The sequence below is a fragment of the Harpia harpyja genome, chromosome 7, assembly GCF_026419915.1.
Source record: "Harpia harpyja isolate bHarHar1 chromosome 7, bHarHar1 primary haplotype, whole genome shotgun sequence".
In the NCBI taxonomy this organism is placed as follows: Eukaryota; Metazoa; Chordata; class Aves; order Accipitriformes; family Accipitridae; genus Harpia; species Harpia harpyja.
Window position 1 is genome coordinate 31,583,247 of NC_068946.1, and position 24,632 is coordinate 31,607,878.

The 24,632-nt window shown below is 39.4% G+C and overlaps 1 protein-coding gene across 4 annotated transcripts in view; it reads left to right on the forward strand.

The window, feature by feature from the left end:
• Positions 1-24,632, forward strand: part of PDE11A (phosphodiesterase 11A) — a 164,855-nt gene that overhangs the window by 112,918 nt on the left and 27,305 nt on the right. For all 4 annotated transcript variants that reach the window (XM_052792292.1, XM_052792289.1, XM_052792288.1 and 1 more), the window contains exons 11-15: positions 11,825-11,971; positions 12,077-12,184; positions 17,925-18,034; positions 21,061-21,151; positions 24,308-24,408. In XM_052792292.1, coding sequence (XP_052648252.1) covers positions 11,825-11,971; positions 12,077-12,184; positions 17,925-18,034; positions 21,061-21,151; positions 24,308-24,408 — 557 coding nt within the window. The remainder of the gene's footprint in view (positions 1-11,824; positions 11,972-12,076; positions 12,185-17,924; positions 18,035-21,060; positions 21,152-24,307; positions 24,409-24,632) is intronic.

A 24,632-nucleotide genomic window follows, 5' to 3' on the forward strand; every position in this document is an offset into this window, starting at 1 on the left:
TTGTAGCCTCAGCAGACTGACAGTTGTAACTGGGAATTTTCTGGTTAAAAAAATCAAGTTGCTTTTCACCAAACTTTATTGGATAGAAATTTTCTAATTGGAATTAATATTATCAATGTTAATTTTAAAATAAATCAAGTTCCTGAGTAGTTGTACTGATCTTAAAACCAGGAAAAAAATATTTTGTTTTCCCTAGCATATACCCTACAAAAAGAAAAAATACTTTTCTTTGTTTACTTCTGCCTCTATACCGTGTTCTGGCTGCAAACAGTTGTTTGTCATAAATGTTTACTGGTATTGATTTTAAATTATTAATGGCAGTATTTCTATAGGCTTTCTTTTTTACAAAATGTTTTACAAAAGGAAACATAAATGTCCCCCAAAGGAAGAAGGCAGTGTCCTTTAAAGGCTTTTGACGTTGCCAACAAGTTTATATTAGAGCTAGAACCTTTTTATAATTAAAACTCTAGAAAGTGAAGAATGGGAAATAGATGAGAAACGTTTTTCTGAGATGAATATGTTTGGCCACTGGGTGCCATCCTTGCTCCACTTTAAGGCTGATCGCCTAGCAGCATTTCTGTTAAACTGTAAAATCCTGAAAAAGGTAATACCAGTGCAATTTCACACTATCGTAATGTTTGTGTGTGTGCATGTAATAGAATATGTTAGCAGCATGTCCCTCTTGCATGAGTCACCGAGAGGCTCAGGAGAGATGTCCTCATGGGTTCAGCCATGTTGCATCCACAGTCTCATATCCAGCAATTGGGTTTTTTTGCATTCCTCCATCAGCTGGTAAGAGTGAGGCTGTGCTGAAAGACCTCTTCCCACACATGAGTGTGCGAGTGACTGTGCTCCTGTGCAGTATTAACTTAGGCTCTGGAATTATTTGAAGGAAAAAATTACGTGGATGCACACTTGTTTTCTAGATCAATTCATATTTGGGGTGTATGGGCTTGTGTCATACAAGCAAAACTATGTCTAGCATATATTATGTAAAAAATACTTGCAATTACAACCTTCTCTGGGTTATTTATTACACTGTTTCATTGTCTGCCTGGGGAGGATTCCTCTATTGTTTTAGTGTCAAAAGTCTCTTGGTTTAGCCTGGGCAAAATCCCAGGCAGAGTAAATGTACTTTCTAACAGAAATTATGTCAGTAGTTCTGCATTTTTAGTCTTTCAAATTTAAAGTGTAAACACTTTAAATGTATGAAAAATAGACTCTAGCACTTCTCTTTTCTTGCTGCAACTGTATGGAAAATGTGCAGATTGTACCTAAGGCAAAAACAGGAAACTGAATATTTTATGAGGCCATTTCTGTGAAGTGTTCTGTCATCTTGTGCTTTGCAACAAGTTACACCCAGTTCTGAACACACACAAAAAAGTTGAGAACATCAGATACCAGTGTTTTCCAGTGCTTTTGTCATCCCCCTGTGCATACAGCATCCTGTTTGCTGTGCTTAAATGTAACTCAATTAACTCTGCTTTCTGTGCTGCTGTGCAGCAGCATGTGTTTTGTCCCAGGCATACAACAAGCTTATGGGCACACAAACAACAGCCCCCCCCCAAAACAACAAAAAATTATTTCTATTTATGGCCTTCATCAACTCTACTGTTAACAGAAGTAGACACCTGGCATCAGTTTATCTGTACTTTCCCTGAAGGAGACCCATTGCTGTGGGTGGTGGTGGGGAAAGGTTGTGAGTGGCATAATCACAGCAATACTGCGGCAAGTTGTGGCAGGACCTGGTCTGTGGGCAGTGCCTGCCCCAGGGTGGCACAGCAGCGACCGGGGGAAGACCTTGATGAGCTGGGTGCTGTGGCACAGCGATGTAGCCCCAGTAGGGTCCCAAATCCAGCTCCTTGCCTGGCTCATTTCTCACTTGTCTGCACGTTAACTTGTCTCTCTGCTAGAGTCAGCAGTGGCTGAGCTATTTGTGCACCTCACGGCTTTGTGCCGGGCATGGGCAATCCTCAGTGTCCCTAAAGTGGAGTCATGCAGACAGGCCTCTTTGCTGAGATTCATACCTCCTCGGCTGATGCTGCAGCCCCTCTGCAGCACCAAACATAGGTTAAGGTGTTATAGTCAAAAAATTAATTTGGCAGATGCAAGGTGTCTAGGAGAAAAGGAACAGTTATATCAGTCAAATATCATAAGGGTGTTTTCATAGGGGCCAGTTAATGTGTATTGCAAGACCTTCATTAAGAACCTTATGAATGACAGGAAACAAGTATTTATTGGCTGTGTTGCAGCCTTTCACCTTAAAGTAGTGATAGATGAAAGCAACTTTTGTTTAAAGAAAATTTATAAAGCTAGTAATACATAGGTAGTAAGTAAAGAACTAAATAAAGACTTAAGTGCCTATTATTTGATTTTGTTGAAAGAGCAGGATCTGTATATTTTATTTTTTCCTCAGAAAACATGTGGTGATTAGGCTGTGAGTTGTGTGTGAACTAGAGCTCTGTGCTGCTGTGCAGACTGGGTGCTCAGGCTTTCTCTGCTGGTGTACTTTGTGGGATGACGGGTGCTGTGGAGGATGTACATTCTGCTACAGGGAGAAGAGTTGGGCTCTTTTCACAGTCTGCCCTGCAGAAGCCTCGGAGAGGATAACCCTCTTGACTTGTTAAACTGTAGCAAAATGAAGCTCTAGTGTTTTCTGGAGAATGCTCTTTGGGGCAGTCCAGAGTGCTCCTAGGGAGTGATTTATGGATTCAGAAAAGGATGGGTGGATTTCTTTTACACCTGCAGTCAGAACTTGACAAAAAACTAAGGAGAAAAAGACAAAGATAAAATATATTTTAAGGACAATCACTGCAATGTTCTCTGTAGTTTTTCTGTAAATGTGTGTTGTAAATTTGAAGGTGTTTTCAATATTATTTATTGTCTACCTGACAATATTTTGCTCTAGCTGTCAGTCTAGCAGATCTGAAATAGGACTTTCTCCCCAGTGGAGCAGTAGCCCACTCATATATTTGCATAACTTTCACCACCAGTCACTGTACTGCCAGCCTGATTTGTCACAGGTGCTCAGAAAGGCAATTTTGGTGGCCAGCAGGAACACTGTCCAGTGCCATTGCTGGGTGCTTCTGCAGCACTGCCACGGCCCCACGGTGGCATGCGACCAGTGTTCCTGCAGATTGGCTTGGGTGCAGTGAGTGCTGCTGGAGTACACTGGGATGGAAAAAATAGTGTAATACCAGCGTATATGCTATTGTGGCACTGGTGGGGTTTTTGAGGTTTTATTGGTTTGGTTTTGGTGGGGTTTTTTTAGTGTCTGTTCTTGGCAATGCTTTCATTTCTTTCTCTCATGCGCTCTCTCACACTATGTGTCCAGCTGAGAATTGCAGGCTACACTTTGGGCTGTTCGCCCCCAAAAGGGCCAGTTCTTCCCCGTGCCTTCACGTCACATCCTCTGTGAGAAGAACCCTGACCCTGTTCCTTCCACCCTTAGTCAGATTTTCCCTCTTCTCAGTCTTCAAGGAAGCAGCTAGAGCCTTCCCTCCCCTTCCTACCTAGTCTTGTGGAGGAGAAGGCTACCTTGTATCCCTTTTCCCTTGCCCTCCCAAATTTATAAGCATGAGGGGGTCAGTCCACATTACCTATTCTGCTCTTCATGGGAGCAACAAAGCTGACTCTCTGCCTACCAAAACCAAGTAAGGCTGTTGTGGGAAATGGCAGCCTTCATGCCCGACACTTTTGTATCACAGAGAAATACTTGCCCTAGGTTTGCTGCTTGTGTTTGTTTAAAATTCTGGGACGGAGACTGAATAGACCCTTTTGTATGAGCTTCTCATCTGCACCAATGGTCATAAAAAGTCGACAGTTGCTAGCCTGTAGTATGTGACACACTGGTTATTTCCTAATCACCATAAGCCAAAAGGACGCGAACACTCCCCTGCACGCCTCGGGAGATCATTGTGTCGAATGTGCATGCCCTGTAAAACCCCAGTCCTAGGCTGCTGTGGTTATGTACTTTGGCCTTAAGAATAATAGATGCTCAGACCATTAATTGCTTTTATTTTATGTCTCTCTTCTTTTAAAATAGAAATTTCTTGTTCCTTTTATAGGCTGCCATATATTTTGTTTCTGTGTACTAGGAAACAACTTTAACATCAAGGATTGATTTTTAGAAACATAAATAATGTATTTTGTGTCTTTTCTATTATAGTTTATAACAAAAATTTAAAAGTAATACTTTTATCTCTGAAATTTATTATTCGTTTTGATGCGTCCCAGTTTCAGAAAGTGGTATGTTCAGGCAGGACTGGTTGACTGATCAGAAACATTCAAAATACTTCTAGCTTTTTAGCTATAATTCTGGGCTTACCTTTGGAAATGGCATGTGTAATGCTGTAATGACATATCTTCCCTTGACCTTTTAAAAATAAAATTATAAGAAGACAAATCCTTTCCTCAGGCACATATAGCTTTATATCAAAAGCAGAAAGTAAATAGCATATTGTTGTCCTAAGCCTACAGTGCATGACAATTAAAAAAATTTCCTAAATGCTATGTTTGATAGTGTTATATTGCTTAATGGCTACTTTTCTTCTTCTAATAGAAGAAACAGAATAAATAGCTTTCTTAATGCTGTGAAGTTTCTCTTTTAATTAAAGCAAATACCAGTATTCATGCTAAGCACTAGTTATGTTTGGTAAATGGTCAAACCAAATATAACTTTTTTGAAACAAGACTAAATGCAACTTTCTTTGTTCCACATTTCATGTCTAAATTGCATGTTACATTGTTAATTTGCCAGTAGAGAATGAAGCAGTATGCACCATATATACGTGCTTCAGCTGCAGATTTTGAAGCTGGATGCAAGAACAGCATTATTCTCGGTTTACAGATGTAAAACTTTGACTAAAATAATGAATGACCTTTCCCAGAAAAGGGCTCAGACACCTACTGTGGGACTTTGGGCAGAGTTTGGGCATTTGCTTTCAGAATTGTAACCCTCTGCTTATCTGTTGGGTTACTCTGAAGAGGTTTAAAATACATAAATCCTATTACAGGGACTGTTGATCTCTTTTATATCTAAGCAGTTGTTGCATAAAACATTCACAGAGTCTGGCGCACAGAAGCAGGGAGACTGACTGATCTGATGGTGGCAAAGCGTGTTTATATGGCAGTGTGAGGTCTCCTTATGTCAGGTTTTCATCCAGCTGCCTTCAGATGAGTCTAAAGGCCCACTCCTATCTCATTCCAGTCTCTGGTTGTGGTTATTTGAGTATCCCTTCATACAGTGACCTCATTCAGAGAGTTGGAATTTGGTGAAAGTTGTTGAAGGGCAAATAAAGTTGAGGCTTTTTTGACCTGCTTGAGCAGGGACATTGGACTGGCTGGTCTCAAGAGCTCCTTTCCAACCTAAATGATTCTGTGATTCTGCATGATTTCACTCCTGAAGGCAGCAGTAATGCTACTGTGATAGTCACGTTAAAAAATCATTGGAATCAAAATCCAGAGGAGAATACACGTGCACACTTTAAATCTCTTCCACACTCACTCCCCTTTCCTGTAAATATTATAAAATTCCCTTTAAATGTCTCTGTCCTGCTTCTGCTGCAGTTGGTCATTGGAAAAGAGGTGCTAACTCAGCATTATGAAGGGCAGAGAGATGTCATCCGCAGTCTACAGTAACAGATGGAGGCCTTTAAAAGCCGGGTTGCTCTGGGCTTTAAAACATCCCTGAGCTGAAACATTTGATTCTTTCCCCTTTGGAGAAAGTAAGAAATGCGTCAGACTGGAACTTAACAGGCTTTGGTCTTCCATGGCTATGAAGAAGTGCAAAATTTGTCTGCTACTGCTAAGAACTGACTATAAAGATACATTTCAAAAGATGCCTGCAGCTATAAATATAAGCAAGTATTTTAGAGGCCTTTATACATGAAAAGAACCCTTTACAAATAAAAATCTTTGCCATCAGAAAATATTGTCTCCAATATAGCTTGATAGAAGATTAAGTGAGAGATAAAGAAGGCATCGCATTTAAATATTCTCCACTTTGATGCTTTCTGTGCAGGTTTTGATGATCAGCCTTTAAGGTTTTCCAGTTCCTAATCTTCTGAGAGAGATTCTAGGTGAGGAGATACTTGAAAGGGGAGTCTTACTTTTTGGCGTATGTCACGTTGTTTGAAGCTCCAGTTTCACTATAAAGTATAAATGAGGTCAGATCCTGACCTGCTATGGAAATAGTACATGTACTCCTGACTCAAACAGCACCCCTAGGAGTTAAGAGGCATACCGTATTGTTTTGCCATTCTTTTGCTCCATTGGAACATATATTTTATGGGATATCTTTATATGTGTTATATATATTCAAGTTTCTTGTTACTTTTTTTCCATCAGTCTGGCACTATTTTCTGATTAGGAAACCTTGCTAACCATTCCACATGTCATTGTCCATAGGGCTATATCAAAAGTGGACATATTCAGTAGTGGAAGTTACTGTTACAGAATAGTTCTGATATCGCGTGGGAAAGAAGCTGAGCATATCAAATGGCAGAATGTGCTATTTTTTTCAACAAAGCCATACTAATATACGTATCAGTAGGTTTCAAAATGCTTTCCTTGCATAATAAGCACCAATGTCTTATCCACACAGGTAGTACAACTGAAGTACAGAGTTTAAGCTGACACAGCAAAGTAGGATTTCAGTCCAGCGTTTTCTGTGTTTGGCTGGACAGCTTCCATGGTAGTGAACATTTTACAAGGAGAAAGAATGCTTTCTGAAGAACTTGTTGGTTTCCTTATATCTGATTTTATCACATTATCAAATACGGATATAGAAGATCACAAAGAATATGCTATTAGAAGAGTTAGTACAAAATCATTCAGTAAGCCTTCACTGTCAATCTGTGGAATGATATTTTTGTCCTGTGTTCTTAGTATCAAATGGGATCAAAAATTGTGTTTTCATATAACATGTAATACTGAATGAAGTTGTTGCAATCAGACCCTTGAGCTGTAAGGATTTTCTGTTTAAGAAACTCCTTAAGCTGCCTATCACTGTGTGCCAATTTGTAGGAAATAAGGATGCAATAAGGGGATTATGGCAAGATGAGACAAAATGTGATCACCACCTTGAAATTGCCCGTTCTCCACCACTGACCCAGACTGTCTCAACCAAATTCTGCTATAGGAGATTATTAAATATCCAGAGTGCTATTTCATATTTGTTCCTGGCATGATACAGTTTTTCCTTACATAAGGAGTTTTCTCCCTCTGACCATTTCTTATGCTGGCAGCATGTGACCTATCTGCTGGTCTCCACTGGCAGTACATCTGACTAGCTGGAACAAGAAGACTTTAGCTTAGTATAGCTTTCATATACTGAAAACTAGACTTCCAACTCACGCAGGAAGTTTAGTTTGTAAAACTGTGTGGATCGTTAGGGAAATCCATAAAGTTTTTTCCCTGTTTGGAAGGACTGGTGATATGTTTCCAGATCCTAAAATAGCAAGACACCTATCATGAGCTTATACAAGCTATCACACCTACAAGTTATTCAGGACAGGAATCTTGCCCCCTTTCCTTTCACCCATCTCTAAGGGATCATTCTTGTACTATTTGTAACTATAAACTGGTTTAAAGTTAATTTGTAAAAGGGCATTTGATGGTATGCTTTGCATGTTTTCTCAGTAGCAGTATTGGCCATTATAGTGTGGTATATGACAGAAACTGAAAGTAGGATTAAGAGGAAAGTAATTTGCAGTAACATTAACCAAGCTGAATGTAAAACCTCTCTCTCATTCAGGAAATATGTTCAGTAAGAGCAGCAGAAGTCTCCCTTTTTGCTTGTGTTGATTGATTGCGATCACTTCGTTCAGCCCTTACAGTGAGAATGTTGTAAAATGCTCTGTATATACGTGAGTGTGTATTATACTGCATTTTTCTGTCATACATTTACACATGAACACATAGCGCACAGAAGAAAAAATGAGTATGAACGAATACTAATCTTGTTATCTAGTTGCATGCTAATAATGTAAAGAAACCATTTTATACAGTGTATGTTTTATACATACTTTTAAAACTGTAAAATAATTGTCTTCAGCAGCACTAAGGTGTAAGCATTAAATAGTAGCTTTTATTTCAAGTGTTTAGCCTTTCAAAGTTTCCCTAAAACTTTGACTCTTTCATTTCCTTAAGTTTTCCTTCTTAGGTTTTCTTCATCCACAGCAGCCCAAAGGCTTATTAATACTGAACGAGAAACATTATTTTTCTATTCCCGTGGGCTGTCTTTTATAGTGGCCAGAACTGGGACTTTATTGTTGGTAGAAGCCACTCTGGCATTCCACGTATTTGGAAGTATGATGGTCATTAGTGACATATGGCCCTGTGGCGATGGCTGATGTAAGGTAAGGCTCAACCAGTCACTTGTCTCCTAGCTGTTCACATGTATCAAGCAGGCTGTGAAGCAACTTACATGATAGCAAAGAGCTATGAGGAAAGGAGAATCCGTGTCCAATCCCAAATTGAGTACAAAGGCGCTTTTCCTCCTTCCCGTATCCATCCCACCCCATCCCATGCCCATCTGAGTAGGGACTAGCCACAGACCTTGTCTTTATGCTCTCATTTGGGTGCATGACAGCCTCCTTTTCAAGCTGCCTACAAGTGGTGATAGTTTCCTAGTCTGGTAACTGCTGACTTTGTACTTTATTAGGCAAGACCAGTTGCCTTCCGTGTGTTAAGCCCAACTTGTGTTCGTGGTTCCTTTCAAGACAAATTTTTGCTTTAGTACCAGGGGGTATGGATATGTGACCAGAGGAGGCATGTCTGGCTTTAATTTACCATAAGCTCACAGAAGAGTCATGTGAATTTTTCTCAAGGATGAAGAACGTTGAAGTTGCTTGGTCTACAGGGTAAAAAGACTTCAGAGTATAATGTTCTTAATTGTTTTTAGAAAGGGGAAATTGAACTTCAAAATATTCAAAAGGAAGCAAGCCTTTTAAGTGATTCTAAATCACTGGGGTGCTTTAAAAAATAATTTCACTGTAACTTGAATTTTAATTACCTGCCCCTTCCTCTTATTGTCGTGGTACTTTCATCCCCTCTGTTTTCCTGGAAGAGAGTGTTGTTATTGCTGTTTATTTTAAGAAATCTACTGGAATTTGTCCTGCAGCACAGCAAAATTTCAAGGATGGGTATGTTTTAATATTCTGTATTATGAATATTTTTTATATCTTTGTAATTAAAAATTGAAGTTTTAATGACTGCTCTCCTATAAACCCTGGACTGCTGCATTTCCAGTACAAGAAGCTGAGGACAGACAATGCCAGGTGCAGCCAGAATATTCCTGCAGCCCCACAACATATCATTTTTTTAACATTATTCAAATTAGTCTCAACACTCATAATTCTGTTGTTTCCTTTATTGCTGTTGTAAAGCAAATGGTTCTTTTATACAAATGTTATCTCCTGGCTATTAATTCAGCAGTTATTTTGGATTATGGCACTCCTGTTAAATTTAGGAATGTAAAACCTCATAAATATTTAAAAGTTTCAGACTGACATGGGAAGAAATTGGTTTTGACTTGCTTTGTTAATATCCTGTTGTTCAGTTTGTAATAGATTTGGAATATGTTGTTATTTCTCCACTGTTTGACAAAGGGAAAAACAATTGTAGTTGAGCAACTGCTTCAAGTGTTCTCCCTTGAATTGTAACAGGCTGGTAAAAGTGCTTGTTTCCAGTAAAAAATAGCAAGGAAAATTTCTGTTTTCCTTTAAGAGGACAAAAAAAGTGAAAATTTTAATCAGAGCTCACTTCAAAGTTAATGAAAATGTAGCAGTAGGTTTGTAAAGATAGTTTCGATAAAACAATTTCAAGTAGGTCTACTTACAATCAAGTGCTTCTGTTTCAGCATCTTTGTTATTTAAACTTCTCTCTAAGGAACAAACGAGTAAGATGAACAAATGTGTTTCTTCCTTCAGAGACATTTTATAAAGAGTGCATTTACTATGCAATGAGTGTATTCATGGACTAAATATTAGTATGCATCTTGAGTATCCCCCAAAGCTCTGAAGATTAGCTGAATGATAAAGAAGTCACAATTTTTGTAAGACTGCTCAAGGTCTGGACAGCACAGTCTCTGGGCCAGCATTCCTGTTTCACACCTAACCGTATTTTCTTTCTTTCTTTACCTCAGAAGTAAATACATAGCTTTTCAGCCAGATCTTAAAGGATGTTAAGGTTGGGATCATCTAGAAGTATTTAAAGTGTTTCAATAATTATCAAAAAAACCCCACTGAGTTGATTCAACCTGGATGAGTATGCTAGCAGACAAAGTAAGTATGCAGTTAACAGAGCTCACATCTCTGCCTGCATGCTCCAGAGCTGCTTCAGCTGTGTCCTGAGATGACACTTGACTTGATGGGTTTGTTGTATTTCTTATGTCAGTTAACCTCAGTGGCATAATGCTATGACTTTTTGTGGTATTGGCATGCTTTACTGGGTGCTGAACTGAAAAGGCTTTTCTTCTACCTAGGTAATAAGTTAACACTGCAATGTTAATACTATTTTATGGCAGGTTTACACCATCTTCTCTTACATGGACGGTATAGCTAAACCAGCTTAATCTCTGCATGAAGTAATTATCGAGGTGGCACTTTCCCTTTGGCCAGAAAAAGCTTTTTACATGTCAGTAACTTGTTGTAGTTAGGGTGCAATATTTCAAAACACAAGTTTTCAAAAACGAAACCATAAGGTGGTCATATAGAAGCTGTAATTGTGAAGATGAACTTACAGTTGCATGAACAAATTGGTATTTTATGCAAGTGAGTAGCTGGATGTACCACACCAGCTGAGTCCACGTGATTTTAACTGATTCAGTGTGGTTCAGCTCATGGCCTGTGGGTTGGATCCAGCCCCTTTGTGAGGCTTCTACCTGACCCGTTGCCTTCTCGCTGTGGGAGACAGGGAACAGATGCTCCTTCGGCAAATGCAGCCTCCTCCACCTGCCCTCTCTAGGGAGATGAATGGCAAGTCCAAAGGGGTGTAAGGAAGGGCAGACAAGCCGGTGAGGGTTGTCAGCACCTCCGCCTGGCTCCCGCAGGTGCTGCCACTGGGCCAGCCACAACACATCTGTGTGCTCAACTGTGTGCATTAGCCAGTCCTGCACACTCATTCCTATGTTTTTGTGTGCATGGAAAGCTCATTCCTTTCTTACAAACAGAACAAAAGTCTGCTGTTACATGGACAAAGCAAAATGTAAGGCTTTTGCTGTTTTTCATTGACTTACTATGTAATCAGCGTGTTGAAAATTATTTTTCTTTTACTTTGAAAAGTACTTCTGCTGGACATTTCTTGTATTACTCTTTTTTTGGTTCTATGAATGTGTAGTGAACAGTGTAAAGCAAAGGGTACTTGTATGCTTATGAATGTAAAGACATTTGGATGAAGAAATTCTGTAGAGCAGTATATTTACTTTGCATTTGTGAATGGTAGCAATTAAAATTCCCAGCTGCTGGCTGTCCAGATGTTTCTTGCATTACAGAATTGTAATTTGCATCGGAATATATTGTGTTACTGCAGTAGTTGTGAAGTGGTCAGCTCTCACAGTCTAAAGTCTATATAGAGGCTCCAGTTGGGATGGTGAGCATGTTTCCTGCTCGTACCAGGTTGTTCTTCCCACTGTTTCCCCGCTCTGTTAGCTTGACGTGGTTGTATTTCTCAGATGAAGACTTTTATTGCTTGGCATTCACATCAAGCAGGGGATGTATTGGCAGGTCAGAACTGATGTATGGATGGTTTCTTGTAAGAGTGACACAGAAAAAAAGACCAAAGTTTTGAATCAGAAGTTTCCCTTTCCCTTTGGTATTTTCAGGCAGCAAACATCCCTCTGGTGTCGGAGCTTGGCATTGATGATATCCATTTTGATGACTTCTCGCTTGATGTGGATGCCATGATTACTGCAGCCCTGCGGATGTTCATGGAACTTGGAATGGTTCAGAAATTTAAAATTGACTACGAGGTAACCATCTGCGCTGCAGAGATATCTGCTGTTTTTGCCTTGGCACTGCTCTGTCCATTTGTACACATTTAGTAGCCCTGATACAATTTGTACTTTTCATTTCAGACGCTGTGTAGGTGGCTTTTGACAGTTAGGAAGAATTATCGAATGGTTTTGTATCACAACTGGAGGCATGCTTTTAATGTCTGCCAGCTAATGTTTGCCATGTTAACTGTAAGTATCCAGCTACAGACAACAATCTCATAAGACCTTTTATTGCTATGTTGCCTTACCTGTCTAAACGTTTTCCAACACTTGATTTCTTTTCTAGTTGCTATGATACTCATTCATTTCCAATAGAAATGCATACGGAAGTTATTCAATTTAAGGCAGCACATATTTGGCAAAACCCTACAGTGTTTTAGTGACAGTGATATCACAGGCACATTAAAGTGACTCAAAACAGATGGCAGTCTTGGAGTGAGCTTGTCATTATAGATCTTGATCTTACAAAAATGTTTTTCTTTTGGAACTCTTTGATTTGACATTTATTTCAGACTCTTAAACTGCGAAGTATGAGAACAAGGAAGAATAGAATCCCAGAAGTATTTATTATGTTGATATTTATTACCTTATCCAGCTTCATCTAAATAGTTGTAGAAGTATTGCCTTAAAACATTTTAAGATTAGCTTCCAACATAGTGATCTAAGTGAATCTTGTTTCTCCATTGGACACTGTAACACTTCTGGGTTTTATTAACATGTATCTCCATCAGTACCTGTAACTCCTTTCAGCATACAAGTAAATTCTGTTGAAAGTACCACTGCTCTTACTCGCTCTCTGTCCCTACCCCACAGCAACCTCACTGCATGAAATAATCCATGTTTGGCTAGTCAATTCTTGTAAACGTATCAATAAAAAGCTTGGTGGTCCCAGAGAAGCGACATGTCTGTATGCACATAACGCTTTCTGTTGTGCTTTACATTTTGGGTTTGCCTTATCTCCAGATAAAAATAAGAATCCAAGTTTTTCCATTTTTTTCTTCACATTCAGTTTTAACAGCCAGAGTAATCTATTGTGATTCTTAAAGTGGTCATATTAATAGCACTGGTGCAAGTATTTATTTATCTGGGATATCATGTGCTTGTTCCCTAATTTTTAATCACTCAATGTTTATGTTCTTGTTGCTGGCCAGTCTCTGTGGCGTGGCCAGCATTTGGACCCTGTCCATAGATGTGGAGACTCCACAGCCCATGCCATTTGCAGCACATGTCAGCACCGTGTTACATGGACTTGAGGCAGCCTGTGGCCTGTTTCCTGCTCACAGGGCACAGCTGACTTGTGCGGGAGTTCCCAGCTGTCCTCCATTTGGCATTGTCTCTGTGGCAGAACTTTTTGTGTCGGGCGAGAAAAAAAGGGTATGGTGTCCCCTAGCAGGTAGAAGTTTGTCTAGTACTAGGTCCATCTTAACTCTGTGGGTTTGTTTCTGTAAGCATTTACGGAGGCGTGCCAAAGTTGTACTATATGCCATGAGAGAAGGGAAATGGAGACGTTCAACAAGAGAGAAAGGTCACCTCTTTTTCTGGGCATGAGGCTGTTCAGCTGAGCTGAATTAACATTGTTTCAGCAGGCACTTTCTGATGATCCCTAATGAAATCTTGTGGTAATGTGTAGGCATCGGTCGTTTTTAAAGTTTTATAAACTTTATAGTTATAGAAAAAGGAAAAGCTTTTTCCTCTGAGGAGTAAGGGCAGAGTCAGGCAGCGCCATTCAGCTGGGAATTACATAAATTTTTGCCAAAGGCTGCCAGGGGGTGAGGAGCCCTCAAACCTCACCCGTGAGGACCTCTAGGTGGAGCTCCGAGGCCAGGTTTTCGGCAGGCTGGCTGCTCTTTCTGTGGGAAACTCGACTCTCCCACCAGGCAGCTCCATCTCAGCCAGCGGTGACTACAGTGGCAGATTCCTGCTGTTTCAACAGCCACCAGCGAGCCTGCGAGGCCTCAGCCATAAACGGCTTTGACCGTGGTTCTCAAAGCATCATTTCAGGACCCTTTTAGCAGTCAGCACAGGGACTCAACTGTCTGTGGGAGGTGATCTAGGACTTTCAAGCCAAGTTCGTTTCATTGCCCACGCTCCTGGTAATAAACCAAACGAGCAGTTCCACGTGCAGGGCTGGATGCGTGTGCCCACAGTGTTGGACTTGCCATGCATCCCACCCCGCTTTGCTGTGGCTCTGGCTGAGAACACAAATAAGTTCAGCTGTATGATCCACTTGGGCTGCTCTCCGTTCCAGAGATAGGCTGATCTTGTGAAAAAAGACACAAAGGAGAGAGTCAAGAGACTAGTAATAGCACAAGGCTTGCTCTTACTGCATTTGTCTTGGGGGAACCATCCGAGTTAGTATGTGCCTTGTTTTTTCACTTGCAAAAAGGGGAAAATTCTTTGACCATCAGAGAGGGTCTGATGGTCAAGAAGGTGCTGCTTTGTGCAGTTATTGCACCCTATTCCTGATTTCTCCATGACAGTCAGCAATATTGACTGCACCACAAATATAAACCAATAGGTCTATTTTAGGGGGTTTTCAGGTAGGACTTACTGTAGCATAGTAATGTTGTTGTGGTTTACCCCCAGATGGCAACTAAGCGCCACACAGCTGCTTACTTCCGCCCCAACCCTGCACCCCCCCCTCAGTGGGATGGGGAGAAGAATCGGAAAAAAAGTAAAACTCGTGGGTTGAGATAAGAACAGTTTACTAATTGAAATAAAACAAAATATAATAAAAATAATAATTGTAATGAAAAGGGAGATAACAAAAAGAGAGAGAAATAAAACCCAAGAAAAACAAGTGACGCACAATGCAATTGCTCACCACCTGCTGACCGATGCCCAGCCAGTCCCCGAGCAGTGATCCCGGCCTCCTGGCCAACTCCCCCCAGTTTATATATTGAGTATGACTTTCTATGGTATGGAATATCCTTTTGGCTAGTTTGGGTCAGCTGTCCTGGCCATGCTCCCTCCCAGCTTCTTGTGCACCTGGCAGAGCATGGGAAACTGAAAAATCCTTGACTTAGGATGCTACTTAGCAACAACTAAAACGTCAGTGTGTTATCAACATTATTCTCATACTAAAGCCAAAACACAGCACTGTACCAGCTACTAGGAAGAAAATTAATTCTATCCCAGATGAAACCAGGACAAATGTCTAATCTGTAATGTGGTAGCCTCTAATGGCCCGACCACGCTTCCACTGAATGCAGAAGGAAAACTCAGCTGGGCTGAACAAGTCAAACAACAGAAATCCAACAAAGCTTAAACTACTCCTGGGTCAGCCTTCTGCATATCTAAGGTATGTTCCTGTATATCTAAGTGTGTATTTTCTCTCTCCAATTAGACACTGAACAATTATAAGCCCAGTCCTGTAGGCCGTGCTTCTGTATTTCAAACTCACCCAAATATTCTGAAGACAAGCACTGAAGCAAGACTGCTTCTGCGAATTAAGGACATCACATGAGAGTAAACTGCAGGATCATGCCCAGGCTTCATTATCAATGCCTTTGCCTAACGCAGTTCACATTGTTACTTATTTCAAAAAGTAAAAATGAACAAGTAAACAATACAAAATTAAAATCCCATCTGGTGTGCTAATAACAAAACATATAAATGTGGGGCAAGGTATAATGAATGCAATTCATTTCCTCACATGAAAGAATGACCTCCATAACTCACTGGAGACTCTGCCACTCATGAGTTATGGGTCATTCCTTTTCTGGTGAAAATAAATTTTACTGCACCGTCATCTACAGCCATGTATTTTTTTCTCTCTGTGTAAATTCAAAAAATGGGGAAATGTAATCCTCTATTTTCTTACATTATGTTCAAAGCAGATATCCCCTTACCGTAACACTGTTTTAAATTAAATGTTTTTTATTAAGTGAAATATGATATATTTCTCTCATATATTCAGTGACAAGACTTTTGATTAAATAAAATGTTGCATTTATTTTTGAGATATTGCTACTGTTAATGAATTCCTTAATCGGCTTTCCTGCATTTGCAGTACAGGTTGAATCCTTGCGTTTAATCAAAGCTTGTGTTATGCTAAAGAATATTTATTACAGCATCAATTTCATATTATAAAACTTCTATTTTAAGTTGTTTTAACTTAGCCATGAACATCATCTCTAGATTGAAATTTGACACGTGGCATGTTGTCAGTTACAAACCTATTTTTTAATCCCTTTTTTTAAAAATAGACCTTGATTATTATTTGTTATACAAGAGCAATGTTTAAAAAATAAAAAGAGAAAACACTAGTTTTTAGAGAATTTCCTCTGCCTGGGTAGCTGTTACTGAAACTAAAAAAAGCAATACCATTAGCAATCAGGAGAATCTCTTTCATAATATTCAAGTTACTGTGTGCACCAGTGGATTGTACACAAAAGGAATCTTTTTTCCTCATATTTGATCATCTTTTCTGATACGTAAACTTTGTGCACAATTATAAAGCTTTTGTAGCAAGTCCTGCACTTCCTCAATTCCCACTGAAATGCATTCCTGAGGACCTGGGGGAGCTTGGCTCCCTGTACTGCCTAAATATTAACTGCAGCCACATTTCAGACTATGAAAACAGAGGCTATTTGGATTTGAATGTGCACTTATTTAAGTAGAATTTGTGGTCTTTAGGGTGAACAGCAGAGTTTTCACATGGAATTGCAGCAATTGACTGGCATTTCTGAGTGGGCTGTAAGTTCCTGCCAGGTAAGGATATCAAGTCCCACTGATATTCACTATCTTCTTGCCAGTGGGTGAAATTATGCCCCATTGGAAATCAATGGAATTCAGGATTTCTTACACATTTCGTGTTCAGCCTTGGTTTGGTCCTCCAGTATAAGTGTATTTTATATTCCTTTTGTATAATTTCCTTTCATACTAACTAGATCATGTGGCTAATTGAGGAGTGTCATTTGAGACTGGCACTGTGGAAACACAAGTCTTACGATTTTCCAGCTCAGCCAGTCATTTTTGCAGGTAGTATGCCGTTATGCTTCTGAAGAGTTGAAAAACCAGGTTGTTTCTGCCATGGGTAAGATGCACAGCACCAAAGAGGTGGTGTCCCACGCAGGCTCCAGCACCTCCTCCAGACAGGATCTGTTCAGGATTCTTGGGGTTAGCACTAACAGTAGTGTTTCTTTTCTGACATGAGGCAGTTCAGGCAGGAAAACTGCTATGGCAAGTATCCATGAGGAGAAGTATAGTGGCAAAAAAATGTTTCTAGGATCAGCTCCCCCATTCACACGGGCATATCTGGTCTTAGCTGCTAGTGGGGAATTTCAATACATCAGTTTTCAAAATTCTTTCCCAAATTCAAGTGGGTATCTGCAGCAGAAATATGCCGTTTGAGACAATTCCTCTTTAAATCATGCCACTTCATTTCACGTGTCCCAGATAACAAACCTCTTAATAGTTTGTAACAATTCCATAGAGTATATTTTAGCTGGCTCCTTTTATAGCTATTTTGATTTAACATCTCAGCTATCTCTGACAGTAGGGACTGGCTAAGATGGTCACCTCAGGATTGAATAAATCTGTCTAAATACTTCTCTGAACAATAATTTCAAAATGGAATCAGTTTTGGTTTGTCTTTCTGTGATATGAAATTCCAGTTCTTGTCTTAGTGTGTAGTTGTTGGTGTTTGGTTTTAGATTTTTTTGCCTTTAGAGCCTTCTGGGTAGTGGAGAAATGGCATGCTGGAAATGCAACAGAGATATAATAACAGATCACTCCAAGGACATTATCTATTCTGCTAACCATCTAACATACAGCAGGGAATATAATATGACAATAAAGCATTTGTCTTCTCCTTACTGAAACATTCATGGTATCAAAACAACATTGACTGTTGCTCGATGGACTACCATTACTTATCCCTTTTGCTACTGATAGTTACAGCTGCTATTTTTTTTTCTGCTCTCAGACTGCAGGATTTCAGGAGATTCTAACTGAAATTGAAATTTTAGCTTTGATTGTGGGATGCTTATGTCATGACCTTGACCACAGGGGAACCAACAATGCCTTCCAAGCCAAGTAAGTTTTCTAATTCTTATTACTTTAATTTGTTTTTCTTCCACAGAAGAGCAAAAGGTGACCAGGATATAGAATGAAGCATTAATTTCAGGCCTCCTAGGCCAAGGCCAAGTATTTTTATTCTCGTATGTAGTGAGGGACTATCCATCTTTATCATTCTCTGTTCTTTTGGGTAATTGCTGGCTTGTCTTTTGTATCAGGCTGTTGAACTGACACCGTGTATTGAAACATGGTGCTAAAATTTGATGTTCTTTTCAGGCTCAGGTATTATTGATGCTGGTATTCAACCCAGGAAACACTGAAACTGTCTATCTGGGTTGTTCTTGCCAGCTGGAATGCATGATGTTAAGCAAAATCTTGTTAAACTATTAAGAAGAAAAGAAGATAGGTAAAACTGAAATAATGCTTTCACAAAAACTTTCACACTAGTATAGATAAGCATACATAAAGTGATTCCTAGCTTATGAAGTATGAAACCGCTGCCATCATGCTGGACCTCTGATGCATATTGTCCGCAGTGGGTGGCTGGAGTAGTTGCCTCACCACACACCCGTCATTTGTGGAGCACACAGGGTCCCTGGTCTGTAGGAATGCCTCCTTCCTGGCCTGCCCCACACGCCAGAGCACACAGAGCCTGTTCAGAGACATGCTGCAGTGGGCAGCGGTGGGCTGGCCACCCACTGCAATGGTCAGTACCTACCAGAACATGAAGGTGGACCTTGAAGGCAGATTCTTACATCACCTATGTGAAATCTTGCTCTCCAGACTGTTTTCAGTTCTAAAAATTAATTTTATTCTATTCAAAGTTCTTAGGACCTGATTCAGCAGCCCTCACTTGCATATATATTTTACTGTCCAGGCTGCTGCCCTCCAACACAGTGAAGTAGAAGCAGGTTTGTAGAAGGTTTGAGGGTACTTCTTACTGTGGTGGTAAGGGAACTCCCTTGACCAAGGTCAAATTCTTTCCAAAATCTGTGTTCCCTGAGAACGGGAGGGGACAACAGGAAGTGTCCCCTGACAACATCCTGGCCAAGCTGTGAAATAAAGCTGTCGGACACAGAGACTCCTCCAAATCCCATGTTGTTTTCTTGACTCCCCAGGTCCTCTACAGTCAAAATAGGAGACCTTGAGGCTCTCGTCGGGCAGATCCCAGCATGCATTTGCAGCTTTGTCTGTTCTGCATTACTGCTAATCCTCCAGTGTGATGGGGAAGTGGTCAAATGGTTGTCCAAAGATATTTGAAAGATAGGGTGATGTTGTATTAAGCCTATTTTGTCCCTATCTTTTGCAGAAATACTCTGCTGCAATGTGTGTATGCACGGGCTGCTGCATTTCTGCGGGCGAGTTGCCTCAGTGAACATCACTCAAACTGATGTTTCTGATATTCGCTAAGCTGCCGTTTCCTGAGCTATTGGTGTTGCTGTACAGTCTCAATGAAACAATGACACTGTCTGGATCTTCAATCACCATAGCAAGGAAAATCAATTGCAGTTCTCAAAAGACAGAGCTCATGGTGCAAAGGTTACCAAGCACTGCTAGATGCCTTTTTGCAGCTGAGTCTTGAAGGGAATCAAAAAAGACGAGACAAATGGGAAGGAAGCTTAGCTGATTGATGTTTATGTTCCTAATTTACAAAAATGAGACCTAAGATTTACATCCTGACCATTTTAGGCTCTGATTAAGTTAACCACTTCTCCACTCTAACATCACACAACAATATCTCTTGTACAGAGGGATGGCTGAGTTAAAGGTAGAGGTTTCGGCATTAGACTGCTATCACTTATATTTGTTGTTTGACAACAGAGTACAAAGAGGAGGCTACCATTTTATGACTCCATAAAGAAATTGCTGAAGACATTTAACAAAAGACAAACATTACCACACATTTATAAAACATCCCTGAAAACAGAAGCTGTAGTTTTCATAACAGCAGCTGTGATTTATTCCTCTAACCTGACATAAATTTAAGCATCACATTTTCCTATTTTATCTTCAGTGTTCAATACTGCTGTTCTGTGTGATGAAAGTTCAAGAGGTATGTGATGGAGGCAATATCAGTTGTGTGAAATGGCTCAGTTATATATCTCAACACCACGTTCTCTAGGGATAATGTTTCCTGGACATCCTTCTCTCTAATATAGCTGCTTCTGGTAATTAAATATCAGTATGGTGCAGTTTTATAGTATATGCTCCTCGGAGACTCTTTCTGTTTGTCTCTAGCATAATCTCTTATTTTCATTTCTTTGGAAAGAAAACCCATCTTGTCGCTTTAGGCTGAGTCCCAGAAGTGAAGTACTGGTGAACAGTAACTATTCTCACAATCCAGTCCCGGTCTCTGCACCTCCTAATGATTCTCAATTTTATAATTGTATTCTGAGACTTTTGTTCTTTAAACTTAGAAAACCCACCTGCTCTGTGTGTTTTGAAGCTAATTTTGTTTTGGACAATAAACATGGTGAGAAAATACATTCTAAAGAGATGCTAAACTTCACTTTTATATTCACTGCTCTCACTTATGTTTTTTTACCTTAGTATTTTTTTTAAGTGCCTGATTTTACATACAGACAGAACCTCACTGCATTTGCAGTTGGTTTTTTGTTGTTGTGTTTTGGGGGTTTTTAAGAGTTTGTAATCACCCATTGTGTAAGCCATTGTGTTTATATCTATTAAGAATTAAAAATAAAAAGTAGTAGCAGAACAGACGGTCCTAGCCCAGGGACGTTACTGTTTGTCTTTACTGCACAGTGGTGCGCCTGTGCTGTTGCATCACTGAGACACTTTGAAAGTTGCATTACAAAATTTCATGTAGTTCCAGGAAAATCTTTAGTCAGCTGATGATATTTAGCAAAGTCTGGAACATAAATGCCTTGTATCTGCCTTTAAACTAGTATTTTGATCTTGTCAACTGTCTTAAGTGTGGTTGCTGAAATGGAGTGTGGCTACGTGCTTTTGTTACTGAATTGTCTCTGAAACCTGCTTCGTAAGCAGACGAGCAGTATTTGTTGACTCCCCATGTTCTGTTTCAGGAGCGGATCAGCCTTAGCTCAGCTCTATGGCACCTCTGCTACCTTGGAGCACCATCATTTCAATCATGCTGTCATGATTCTCCAAAGTGAGGTACAAAAGCATTACTATTAATCTCACTGTAAGCTGTTGGGCAGTTTCAGCCGGAGAAAGGAAATACCACACACAGTACCTTTTTAATGCCCTCTCCTTGAGGAATTATTTATTGGTTACCACAAAGGTCACAACTAGCACAAAATTAAACAACTACTAATGCTGATCATAGAGCCCAGAGATTATATTTGTCTCAATCAGCTAGGGGCAAGGAGAACATATCCTCATCATATTGTCAGCTTTTCTCAGTCTTCTTACATATATCCTGCTCAGCAGTTTATGGGTAGGCGAAACAAGCTCTTACGTTTCCCCACAGGTGTAGCATTCAGAGTGTCACCGTCATCCTTTACTGGATCAATTTAATTTCTTTGACAGTCTTTCTGTAATCAGTATTTTTATAATGGTTTGCATTATTTTGCTAAATGATATTTCTAAAAAATATCAGTAATATCATGCTGTCCAATGTATACTGGTTGCTTTGCAGATACACATAAAGACATAGTTCTTGCCTAGAATATCTTGCGCATAACAGTATGCAGCATGCACTACCCCAGAGACGTAGTGAGAAAAGTAGAAGGATGGACACGCAATCCTTACAAAACAATGGATGTATTTTCTTAATGTACACAGATAGGCTGTTACAAAATGCATTCAGTTTATATAAAAACAAAAATGTTGTTCATGCAGCACAATTGGAGACCATATGCTGATCTGCAATAACTTTTGAAGAGCATCTGGGAATGTCCCATGATCACAGACAAATGGGAACAGGGTGATGGCTTTACCTCTGTGTATGGTGCACAGAGGTTAGTCATGGGACTGTGGCTTTAGTGTTCAGTTTCTCAGCATTATATTAAAAAAGTAGACATAGGAAAGGAGAGCACCAGCTTGAGATTTAAACAGCTCAATCTGCTTAGCCTAGCCTAGCTTATCTGAAAGGTGATACTAGGAATTAAATGGCTCCTTATACTACTAGGGAAAGGCATAAGAAAAAGCAGCATTTGAAAGTTAAACAGACTGGTTCAGAATAGGAAAAAAGGAAAGGCTTTTAGGGTTTTTTGCTTGTTTGTTTTTGTTGGTTTTTTTTTTCTAAACCAATGAGACTGTTCAGCCTCTGGAGCAAGCCTTCCTGGAAAGCAGTGATTTCTCTAGTTCCTGAAATCTTCATCATGACTGAATGTCTTTTTGAAGACAGGCACAAGACATGGACAACTCTGTGAAAGTTTATAGCTCATGTCAGTCTAGATGCTTTTCTTTACCTTTTCCAGCTTAAAAATCAAGAAATTTATGAAAAAAATACTTTTTTTCCTTGGAATCTACTCCAGCTTCTTTCAGAGATGTAAAATATTACTTGAAATGCAAGTCCTCCCCTTTGATCATTCAGGCAGCTTCTCCTCCAGGTCCTCATTTCTAGACCAGAAAAATAATCCTACAGGATTTTTATCCAATAGATACTATTTGCTAATGGAACACAACGCCCCTTAGTTTGGAATAACTGCAGATTTGGATCCTCCAATCTACTTAAAGATACACCAACTTTCACTAACTGAGTGGCTGGTCTCCTCTCTCAAATAAAATGAAATTAGATTATATCCTATCCACTGATGTTGATATTCTAGTCTGTCTTTGCTGTCTAGAAGGAAACATAGTATATTGTATTTTCTTGTGTTGGACAAAGGAGCTATTTATCCTTTACTCTTGAACATGCTAACCTCAGTATAAGTGATCTTGAGCTTTGTAGCGACATGGTTTTATACACCATGAAACAGGTCAGAAAGGCAACAGATATCATAGAACAACAGACAACTTGGTAAATTGCCCTTGTTGTAAGAGCTGCTATTTTCCTGATACATTTTGCTTTATTTTCTCCTGAGTATTTTGGTTTTAAAATTGTTTTTCATAAATAAGCTTTAGATTCTCAAATCCTTCTCAATATTTAGTTGAAAAGAAATAATCATTTCATTGGCACAGAGAAGACCATCTTTTATGCATGGCAAATTATTTTTTTAGTCCAACAATTAGCTGATTTATTAAAAAATACCATTTCTACCTCCAGACCTTATTTCATCTATGTCCTCAGACTATCATGGTTATAGCAATCCTGTTCCTGGAAAATTCTTGGGTTTAAGGGCATTTTAATCTTCCTAAGCAGTAGATGGCAGTGCATACTGAATGTGTGCAATACAGTGCTAAATACCACCAAAAAAAGACTCTGTTTAGCAAGAACCTCATTATTTCTTTAGGTAATTTAAAAAAAAAAAAAAAAGTGTACTACTTTTATTTAGTTATATTGACTAATGTCACAAAGACCACTTCTTAAGCTTACAGTTAGAATTTTCCATTAATTTTGTTTCTTTCAGCTTATTTTCTCTAGGATTTCATAGAGAAATTATAGGATATCTATAGTTAGTATATCTCTTGTTTTCTCTTAGTTTTCAGAAATCTATATCTCTTAGTTTTCAGAAATTCAGTTACAAAAGGACCTCCCTGCTCTAGAATAGCAATATTAAATAATTTGTTTCCTTTCATTCTGGTCACAGAGCACCTTTCAAATTCTTAATCCATGATCCCTTAAGAAGTAGCCTACTGGGCCTAAAAATGGTGTCTAAACTGCCAAAAGTTGCCGTTCTTTAGACTGCATAGGCAATGCTTGTATACACTGTGAGACAACGCAGTAATGGGCAGAGCGAGCAAATGGGCTGTTTTGAATGAAAAACTGATTTAGTGTCTTTGACTGCTCTAACAGCAGTTTGTGTGCCTGCAAGCAGCAGCACAGATAAATCTATTAGGAGCACAACTCAAAAGCTGCAATGCACAACTCCCCAAAACATTTAATGAGAAGAAAGATTGAGATGTATCCATAGTTTTTCCCCATAAACTGAGTCTGTGCAGGGTCAGAGCAAAGAGTAAATCTTTCCTCAAGAGGCTATAATTTCAGCAAGGTTTAGAAAAACATACCAAGTGCTTGATTACAATCGTCAACTCTTCCACCTCAATGTAATCTCAGCAGTATTAACGTTATTATTTTGTCATAGTTTTGCCATGAATCAGAAAAGACCTCTGTTACAAGGAAACTGTAGACTAAAGAGTTAGAAAACCTTTTAAAAACCTATATTGATTGCTAGCCCTTTACCTCTTTCATCTCTTTCATTATAGGGTCACAACATCTTTGCTAACTTGTCCTCTAAGGACTACAGTGACCTTATGCAGCTTCTAAAGCAATCGATATTGGCAACAGACCTCACTCTATATTTTGAGTAAGTATTGGCATTTCTTGTATTTGACAAATGAAAATTCGAAGAACTTACTCTAATGACCTATTAAATACCAATAAGGATATATAATATGAGAAATTAGTGTTTAGCTGTGGTTGAAGAGATTTAGTCTAATACTTAGTATATCTTAGGCTAATAGAAATATCTCAAGTGTCCAAGTAAGTTTTGCTTTAATGTGTAACATGTCTGTATCAACAAAAAGCAAG